At 41.3% G+C, this 10,936-nt stretch overlaps 1 protein-coding gene across 1 annotated transcript in view; it reads right to left on the bottom strand.

Moving 5' to 3' along the window:
- ALPK2 (alpha kinase 2) overlaps positions 1-10,336 on the bottom strand; it is a 46,027-nt gene extending 35,691 nt beyond the window's left edge. Inside the window, exon 1 of the mRNA XM_013945963.2 lies at positions 8,851-10,336. Coding sequence (XP_013801417.1) covers positions 8,851-10,239 — 1,389 coding nt within the window. The 5' untranslated portion in view covers positions 10,240-10,336. The remainder of the gene's footprint in view (positions 1-8,850) is intronic.
- Positions 10,337-10,936: the final 600 nt, after the last annotated feature.

Raw genomic sequence — 10,936 nt, forward strand, 5'->3', positions numbered from 1 at the left:
CACTCATTGTGTTCAAAGCCTGACCGGAACAATTAAATGAAAAGCAAAGAAAGACCATGGGGAATAAATGGGCACTTTTGTCACCTCTGAGTTATGGAAGGAAATAGGGGAGAACATGAAGAGAAGAAGAAATTAAAAAGGATCCTACTTCTTCATGACAACCTGAAACCAGGAGCATTTTCATCTGTCCATCTCTGTTTAGAAGATATGGATGACCCAACTGATGACCTACAAACCTGCAAAACATTTTACAGGTGGAGTGGCCTTTCCCCAGAACGTTTCAAGTCGCCTCCCCAGGAACCAGGGAACCAAGGAACAGCACCTGATCTGTGGCCTCTGAAGTCCTTGGCCCCCTCAGGAGCATGAAAAATCAATGCCAGTTACTGCCAAGTGGGACAGCGATCATTTTTCACCCTAGGTATACCTGTACACCAGGCTCATCAACAAGATAACTCCGCACAAGGAAAAGGTTTGAAAACTCTACAGTCATTTCAAAAAGGCTACAATGCAGCCAACAGTGGTAATAACTTCCAGTCGTGACTAAGTGTTGTACATGTGTACATGTACATGCAATGAGCTATCGGGATGGAATATTACTCCCTTACTGGAGCCCTCCAACAGTTCAGGTTTTGAAGGCAGTATCTGTTCAATTTCTTACTCTTTGGAGAGTATTTGCTACCTTCCATTTTCTGAAGATGTCAGGCTAGATCCAGAGAGGTACTCCAGTGTCCAAAATGAGTTTTAAGAAAAATTATTGCTCCCAAACCCCAAATTTCTCATCTTAGACAATACTCCCATTTCCTATGATTTCCTCCAAACAGATATTGCAGTTTTGTCTCTGTTGTACTGTTTTCCTATTCCAAAGCAACAGCTTTCCTTGTTTTCCATTATCCTGCCTGCATATTATGCTTGAAGGACCTCTGGTGTGATCCAGTACAGCTGCTTTACATAGCTGGATGAGTGTGTACCTCGAACAGTGTAACTTACCAGCGAATATGTGATACAAGTTCTAACATTTTCCCTTTTCCTCCTTCCCCTGCAGTTCTTCCTCCCTGTGATGCACAATGTTATAGTAAAACTGACCTCCTGGCCTGGCTCTTCAGCCCAAGTTGGGCCAATTCATTTTCAGTTGCACAGATTTGCAATTCAGTTTTCTCTGGCATCCAACTTAGTGGTCAACACATTACGTTTTTTTTTTTTCTTTTAATGGTTTTACTGCCATACTGTGCTAATAGAGCGCTGAGTAAGTATGCCGGATATGCGTATGTTTAAATCAGGACTAGATCAAAGACGTAATTTCCTTAAAACAAAGCTTTCTGGCTCTGAAAGCCCTTGACTTTCTTGTGGCAATAAAGAGAGATCTATTTATGTTGTCAAGTTCTCTTGGACCCTACCTCCTGTTTTGTTATTTGCACTTGGTACCCCATACTCACTCTCCTTTTTTTATCATTCACAGTGGATCCCTTTTTGGTGGGAATGACAGTTTCTCAGAGTTAAAGGGGATAATTTTTTGATCTGGCTGACTGCGAAGCTTGGCAGGCTGTGTCATCAGTACAACGATGAAGTAATGCTATACTGTTAAGTGATTGCCTTTAAATAATACTGAATTAACATGCAATAGGAAATACTTGGGGGGCATTCTGAGCAATGTTATACAGATGGGCTGTGCTGCAACATATATTACTGCATCAGCATGACATGAATGCTGTGGGAAAAGCAGGAGGTACAATCAAATAAGAGCAATCCTACAGGTACTCTGGTTCCAGACTTGTGCCTGACAAAACTGACCCAGAGAAAACATCAGTTACTTGTTTTATAAAAGTAAACGTCAGTCTGGTGCAGCCCACAGAATGGTTGTTTTCCATTTTTAGCTTCTTTTATGATTTTTAGTGGTGAATTATTCTGCCTGTGGAAAGTGCTGAATTGATACCTATGAATTCTGAAATCTTCATTTACAAATAAGGGAAAATAGCACAGAAAACCTGACTGGAAATTATTATTGCTGGTGTTCAGAGGGAAGTTTAGGTAATTACCTTCATCATTCGTTGTCTGGGTTCTCTAGTAAAAGCATCTACAGAGGGACCAAATCATATAGGATACTGTGGAAGCGGGAGCAGTTCAAGAACCTGAACAAAATGCAATTACTGCCAAATCTGGTAGGGTTTCATTAAATAAATACTTGATCCTTAAGGAGACTTTTCAGTGTATGAGGCATGGGAATATAGCACCTGAGCAAGATGTGCTATTTAATTTCATTACCGATCTGGAGGAAGAAGCAGTCAACATATTTGTGAAAATAGCAGCATTTGCTAGGTTTTGGAACAGCAAACGCAAAGGCTATGTAGATATGAAGGCCCTGGGAGCGTTCCCACTTCCTGGGTCCCAGTGTGTCCTATGGCCACATTCCAGTCCCATTTCTAGATGAAGTCTGGGCTCTTGCTGGTCCCATTTTCACCCTGGTTTCCGTTCAGAGAAGGAAGCCAGGAGACCCAGTGCATTTCAACAGATCATCCACACTAACCTCACGTACAGACAAACCAAAAAGACTAGGGGTCTAAGCAGGAAATAAAACAAGATTAGACTTGGAAAAATGCAAAGCAATGCATTTGGTAATAAAATACATACATGTCAAAGGGAAAGATATCATGGGTAAACTACTGTGCTGAATAAGACACAGGGGTAACAGGAGGGAAAAATTAAACACAGAAGGGAATAATAAGGTCAGTAGAAGTTGTGATATGATACAGAAACAGAGCTAACATTTCCTCTCTTGATGTTTCTTGTGTCACAACAAATAATGTTCAGAGACTTATTAAAATAATAAATTGATATAATTCCAGACAAAATATTGAGATGGAGTGAAGTTTGAACAGAAACGTCAGTACAGATGCTCTGATTTGGAATAACAGAAAATTTAAAAAATATATTTCTGCTCCTCAGAAACTCTGTGTTTTTAGGTAGAGTCAATAGTCTTGAGTAACTATGGCACCATGGCTCAATTTTACTGTCTGCAGAATAAGGTTGTTCCATTCCTTGTTCCAAAGATTCAGAATCTTTGTCAAAGTGCTTTGACACACTGCAAGGACAGGTGCTGTATTAGCATAAATCTGTATCAAATTGGGCCATTCTATCCCACTGGTATTCATTTTTCACCTTGATTTTACTTTCTTTAAGAGCAGTGATGCAAATGATCACGAACATAACTGTGCGCAGCCAGACCAAAGGTCTATTTAGCCTGGGATCTTACCAAAGGCGGATGCTAAGGAAGAATGTAAGACCGAGGTAAGTACAGAGGATCCTTTCTCTTGCATACAGACCCAGACTGTGGCAATCAAGGTTAGGGACTTTCTGAGTCACAGATTACATATAAGCTATCATGCCTCATAATTACACACAGAACTGTCTTGTGCACTTTTACTTAATCTCATTTTTCACCTCTTTTAAAAATCTTTGGCCTCTACATTTGGCCTGTGACAAGCAGTCTGATGCTTTGGATCAAATAAAGTAACCAAAGTTCTATCTTTTTCCCTCAAACTCAGGCTACTCTAAATGTGTTTTTTCTGCTTTCCAAAAGCAACACCTGCTGCTTACAATATACTTTGGGTCAAGACTTGCCTGTTTCATTGCTACTTGAATTCCCCAGTGCACTACTTATATCGTTTTCCTTCACTGTCTTTAAGAGCTGTTCTTAACATGTAAATAAAAATTACCAAATGACATTATGGTCCACGTTTAGGGATGAGGAAAAGATTGGTATGCATTACGCGCTGGTAAGTGACCCAGTGTAAGCTAGTGTGAACTGTGGAAGAGCAGTTTCTAAAGGAAAAAGTAACGGACATGGAATCTGCAAATGGAATGAATCCCCCCCGAGATTTCCTCATGGAAACCCAAGAGCTCCCCAGGGTTCTGCGCTCCACAGACCAGCCGGTGCCCATTCCTGCCTCCAGCCTCTCCCACGCAACCATGGAGCCAGTCCCCATGGCGCTCCACTGAAAACTCTTCCAAGGCATCTTATAGGTGAGGTAAAGAGGTTTTTTAGCTGTGTTCTCTGCTCCCTTTGCCAGGTCTGAGCAATGCACCATCTTCACCTAACGCAACAAAGTTTGTTTCTGGACTGAGTGAGAAATTGTCACATCCATGTGCCAACACAATATCCTCAGCAGGCACCAGTCAAGGCTATTCTGGCTCTCCTCCCCCTACAAAATTTAAGGATAATTTATACATCAGTCTCTCACCTGATCAGCTGAACACTTTCAGTTCAGCTGATGAAATGAAAGCAAGAGGTTTATCCCCAAAATGAGATGATGATTCCACCTCACTGTTTCTCACTATTTCTTAAGAGGAATAGCATAGGAAGGTACTTCTCCACTATAAATAAAGTCTCCATGTTCCTTTTACATCCCTCTGCTAATACAAATGGACTGTAACAAACCATACCTGTAATAGAGACAATAAGTACAAAACTGCCTCTGGATCAGAACTTCCTCAAATTCACCATGTTTGGAACTGCTTTTGGTTTATACTGTTCTCCAGCAGTAGCTTGATGGCTCTTTCTCTTTCCCTGTTTGTGCAATGCCACCCAAATTCCTCTTTCCTAAAATAACACTCTGCTTTAAATGGCATGCCTGTATTGGATTAACTAAAATAACTCAGTATCTGTACTTATTTCAACTGCTCTAGACAGGTGGAAGAAAAGACATGAGCTATATTTTATCCTGCAGATGCTTACTAAAATTTCTGCTGAAGAGACAGAAAAGAGGAAGCTCAGGAGGGAGAAGCATAATGCTTCAAGGGCAGAAAGCTGAGTTCTCTGCCTTCGAAAACAACACAGAGCAGTTAGCCAACCATGCCTAGCTGTGATGGGTCTACGCTGCAAACCAGGTCAGAATTTTCCAATGAATGTGTTTTGTGTGTGTCCCAGGAAAGATTGGGGCCAACTGTATAATGCAGGTGAGCAAAATGGGATGTTATCTGGCAGCCCTCGTGTAGATCCTATTGAATGAGGTGGGAAAATGTTCATCTGAGAATGTTCATCTCTTCCCAGAGGCAGAGCAAAGGACGGAGCCCCCACCACCTCCTTTTCAAGGGGATGTACTAACTACTCTAGCCTCTTAGAAAGCACGAGGCGTAGCCTCCCAAACTCTCCGGCTGAATTTGTGGCACATGGTACGAATACAATATTCAGAACCAAAGCATGCTAACCACTGGACAGAGAGTTATTCTGCACCCAAGAACTACTGAAGAATTGTATACAGAGTGCAAAATCATCCAGTGAAGTGACATACTTCTGAGAAACGGGAGACGTAATTTCTGCTAAGACTCAGAGCTGGAGGAGATTTGGATCTCAGCTTCCTATATCACAGGAAAGAAATTTAGGTGAACTTTTTTTCAAAATTTCAAAGAAAGAACCAGAAGTGAGCGAAGGCAAGTTGCAGCAAAGGGAGCAAGAATACATGTCTCATTAAAAATTATAGCTGACTTGGTTTAGATCTCAGATAACTGGAAAACCTTCATGTTTTCCAGCTATCATTCACTCAAATGACAAGAGGCAGATATGTGCTTTAATAACATTCGAATGAAAAACAAAACAACTATAAGCTGATAGAAAATGGTGTGTTGGGCACGCACAGTAATTCTTACTTATAATTGCTTTGGAACAGAAGTCCCCACTCATTTTGTATTCCCACCCAGCCATTAAATCACTTCCCATCTGACAGGTGTTTATTGGCCTTTATGAAACCATTTGCTGGGTTTCAGTCTAATTCCTCATGGGCAGAGTTAACCGATCACAGCTGTACCGCCACCCTTTTAAACAGCTTCCTTCTACCTTCTTTCACTGTGTGACCTAACTCCTTCTTCCCCTCTTGCCTTTCCGCCCTTTTCCCACATCTGTGCGTGCTGCTCCCTGCACACACTCCCTCCCTCATCACAGTGTTGGAGGGGAGCACCACGGGACTAGCGCCTCCTTTCCATATTAAGTTTAGCGCTCCCTGCTCTGCAGTTAACAGTACCCCAATGATGAAACACTCTGAACTGCAGTTTTCCACTATATGTGGCAATTTCTAGGACATCCCACGTGACTGTTCGGCTGGTTACCCTCACCCCATGCCAAACAGGGCCACTGGCCCCACAGGCAACGGCTTCATTGGCCCATGCAGTCCTTGGCGCTTCGGCTACCCTGCAGTCTGACAAAGCAGAGGCAAGACGTGCCAGGCAAAATACTTTTTGCTCACAGCCAGATTACCCAATTACTTGTATGACCTATGTCAGTCCTGCTTCTCTCCTTTCTGTAAAATAAAATTTAAAATAAGCTGATGTAAAAGCAGAAGTGGTGTAAATTTATGTGAGGAAGGTCAAACCAAGTATCACTCAGATTTTATGAGAACAGACTGTTTTGGACTTGAGTGAGAACAAAATAATGAATAGAGAGGATCCTCTGACAGGACGAACAGTGGATCTAATCACCAGGAAAAATGCTTTAGAAACAGGCAAATAGCACACGCCATCATTCCTGGGGTAGTCAGTGTAAATGGTAAGTATTTTGCTTATGCCCCAGAAACCCTTTGAACCTGCCAGTTCCAGCAGGACTTCACTAACATTGCTGACACTTGAGAGGCCCTAGAAGGGGGCTCTGTAATTCAGGAATGACACCAGCGTTACTCCGTGCTGGGGCTACTGGCTGAACACTGGGCAGAGACTGGCTCTTGAAAGCAAACACGCCACAGATGTGAAGCCTCCTGGCTCTCTATGCAGTATGTGATACCACAGCTAGCACAGTCGGCTTTAAATAAAGAAATTGGCTTCAAATCGACATTAAATAAATACAAAATGTCACTGGGGCTAGACCTCGAGGTCACAGGAGGAGTCAGGAGCCTCCACCTTGCCTGTCCGGTGGAAGGAAGAGTCGCCCAGAAGAGCAGCTGCTGCACAGACAGACTGCAAAGCTTGTTCCAGCGAGAGGCGACTTGGCCAAAAGGGGAGCGGGGAGGAAAGGAAGTGTAAATCCTCGAGCAGTTAGCGCTGCGGTTCTGCGGCTACTGCGCACCCTCAGCAGACCCGATCCACCACACAGAGAGGGCATACACGAAACTCGCAAGAAGGGGTTAGCTGTGTTTTTCGCTACAAGCTCCGCACCTTGCTTCTGGCAGAGCTGCCCCAGCTGCTGGGCTCCAGCTAATACCGCAGGGCAGTTTTACGCAAGCTTGTGTGTAGCATTACAAGGTTGATTCTTTCTTGCCTTTCTTAGGTTACGCTAGGAGATTGATGAGGAGTTTCTGGCTCACTACATGGGACTGAAGTGGTGAGGAGTCGCCCACATTTTCCTTGTGCTATAAATGGTAGTTTCTAGACGTGATACTTTTGTTGGCTCATTTTTAAGATCACATAATTTTGAATCTAGACCTAAATTTCATCCTCATTCACAAGTGCTTAAAACCATGACTTTGGTTCACTCTCATCTAGCACTTTTCTATATACTGTTTTTTTCTTCCTATTTATTCGTTACCTAATATGACAAAGTGTTGGACATGGACACACACACAGAGAAGAAATGCAGACTGACTGCAGCGAGCAAGTCTAGCCAAGCTGAAATTTGGCCAGGGCACTCACAGTTGCACACTGTAGCTGCTCTTTGCTAATAGGGTCCTGGGATTTAAATTACTTTACTGCAGTTGGAGAAAAATGCAAAAATGCTTCATGCAAACCACGGCAATATACACTGTCAAGAATTCTCAGCAGGCTAATTTCAATAGGAGGTATTCTCCATCTTAAGAACATGATGTGCTGCTAAAATGTGATTGGAATTTTATGTGCTATGAAAATGGAGAAAGCCCAGAATGTGAGGCAGGCCCTATGTGTGCTTTTCAGGCAGAAGAATTCAGTGATTTTTGATTGCTTAAGACACCCCAGTGGTCAGATTCAAAGTTAGACTATTATCCAGAACAGGGAGACATTTTTGCTTAAATAATATAGATGAAGAAAAACATGTGGAAATGGAAAAAGTGTGTGTTTATTTCTCATAAATATTTTTTTCTGTGCATTATGCATTTCAAAATCAGTAAGTGGGTGATAAAGAATATGATTATTCATGACTTAATATTCTTTAATATATATTCTGTCTTTACTATGTGAAATAAAAAGTATGATCCACTTCTCCCGCTTATGAGAACTGGTGTAGCATTATATCAGTCGCTGCAACTGTACTGATTTCCCTAGCTGGTTTCCTGGCCAACAGCATAAAATACTACAAGTATTAGGAGAGTATCACTTTGGGTTTTATTTTTAACTATTTTTTACATTTTCATTGGAATATCTGAATCTTTTGTTGTTTTATTTTAAAAAAGCAAAACTCTGTTCACCTCTCTAACACGAACTCTCTGGATCGAATTCCCCTTCTTGGTATAAATTCAGAGCAAACCTCTCTTGATTTATTTTATATTTCCAGTAGCATAAATGGATGACAACTTGGTTTTTTGAGTACAAACTCAAAAAAGTAAATCAAAATATTCTTTGCTCACAATAGGGATTTGAGAAACTTTCTGGGTTGAAGAGACATGCCTTGAATAAGACCTATGCAATAGCCTAAATATCAGATTTCCCTATCCAGCTGTCCAGAGTCCCATTAGTGCCTCTACTATTATCAGTCTCACTCTATAATTAGAACAGCTTATGGTTTATTTGGGCCTTTTTCAAAACCAGATTTCCTTCCCAGCAGTAGCTGTCATTCAGAAGCGCATGAATAGTATCTTTCGAAGTAATTTACATTGTACATTATTTTGTGACAAACAGGAATAAAGTGCATTCAAATCAGTAGAACAGCTCTTTCTATTAAATGATAAATACTGTACTTACCCTGGGTGAGACATTTTCATCTGGCACCTGATTTTGCTCAGACAGGCCCCAAGTCCTTTTCCATTCCCAATGACAGTCTTTATCTGCCTCTTCCGTTTGACACAAACCAGCCTGCATTTGCAAGCTTTCTGTCTCCTTGTGGATTTGTGTTGAAATGACACCTTCCTGACTGGGAAACAGAGCACTGGATTCCCCAACCTCAGCTGCAGTCTGAAAAGATTGTCCTATATTACTTACATATCTGCAAAGCTCTTTAGGGTTTAACAACTTTAAAAGGTTTCTTCTTAGATTTTCTGTTAAGGTACAGACAGCACGCCTTGATTTTTCCTCTGACAAATTTCTTCTCCCCTCCTCTAGTTGCAAAGAGCTGTCACCAGGCAAGTCCTTGTCCGTATTATTTTCTGACATTATCTCTGAAGCCTGATTTGTCAAAGAAGCACCTATATGACTAATAGAGGAGTCCACCTTTGCAAGTACATCATCCATGTCCTGTGATTTGTCAGTTGAGAAATCTGCAGCTGAGTGACCACTTCCATTATTTGCTTCTTCAATCCTGGGATAGTCATTTCCAATGGCTGTGGAAGCAACAGGCAGTTTATACTTCTCTTTGTCTTTCAAGCTGGTAGTTTTATCTTGGTGGTGTCCAACAGTGAGAGTCATCTCTGACTGCAAAGTTGAGTGGCTGGTAGAGGGATCTCTCCTTACATTTACTCCTTTGAATTTTGAGTGATGACCACAGAAGCCAATGGTGGTATCCATAGGCACAGTGTTATCTGACACTTGAACCAGACAAGGCATTTCCCTGAGGAAGTAAGCACACCCATCACAATCCTTGCTCAGTTTTAAATCACCTTCGTCATCACTTTCCAGTAAAAACTGCAATTTCTCTTTCCAGATTTCATTTTCATGGATTGTCAGCACATCTGAACATTGAAAATGCTCTAGATCATCATCAGAAAAGTCACTGCTTATGCTTAGACTTTTCTTTGGATGAATCTCCAGAAGAGTGCCAGAATTTGCAGAATCTTCTTTTACAAAATAATGGTGACTTACTCCAGGAATATCTGCCTGCTCACTGAATGGAGTATTCATGGTTAGAGGTTCACCTAGCTCATTCTTCTCACATGTGTGGGCATCTTCCGGGGACTGACTAGAAACAGTGTCTTCTGTGTTAAGGCAACAGTTGTCAGTGTGATAAGTGATCGCATTTGTGGGGCTGGAATGCACCTGTCTGCTGCAGTATTTCTCTGCTTTTCCAGCAGTGACATTAACTGTTGTGTTAAAATGAATTAGATCACCACCATTCTCTGACACATCCCTTAGGCAGGAAATATTTCCCTGTGTTTTAAATACATTTTTTACATCCCTGTTGTCTTCCATGTTAGGCATATGTCTGTGGGATTTCTCACTTGGGGACAATACTTCTGGTTTTCTGATCTTCTCAAGCAATAAACCACTGCTTTTTGAAGGGTCAGAATCTGGTGAAACTAAGATGGAGTAACTCTCATAGGGGCGACTCCTGCTTTGTGCAAAACATTTCTCATTCTGCTCATTCTGCTCTGAAGTTTCCCACACCGTCATTTAGGTCAGCAACCAACATTTGGGAAGTTTTGAATTTTGTATCTGATTCCAGTTCAATGAATGCTGTACAGCGGGTCATTGTAGCTGCCAAAGGGTTTCCACGTACTGTCCAATAAAGTGCAGCATCTTGCTCTGTACACCTGCAAATAAAAAAAAAAGAACTTCATAACAATTAAAAAAATGGGCTTACTATTTTCTAAAAGATGACAAGTTGACACATGGTTTCAAGAACTAAAAAAAAATAAATAAATATTTAAAATGACAAACATTTATCAGCAGTAACTAGAAAACCTGCTATGTATACAGAGCCACTTAGTGGGAACACATTGTAGCTGTCCAGAGTGATTTTTTCTAGGAAAACAAATTCTTAAGCATGTCTGCATGTGTGTTTAGCAGCAAAAAATATGCTTCAGTGCATGTCATTTAGCCTTTTCTAACTGCAGATAGAAATCTGCAGACACATGTAAATTTTCAAATGTGCATTACTTCTATAGGTACCAAGCAC

This window comes from Apteryx mantelli, chromosome Z (genome assembly GCF_036417845.1).
Source record: "Apteryx mantelli isolate bAptMan1 chromosome Z, bAptMan1.hap1, whole genome shotgun sequence".
Taxonomy (NCBI): Eukaryota; Metazoa; Chordata; class Aves; order Apterygiformes; family Apterygidae; genus Apteryx; species Apteryx mantelli.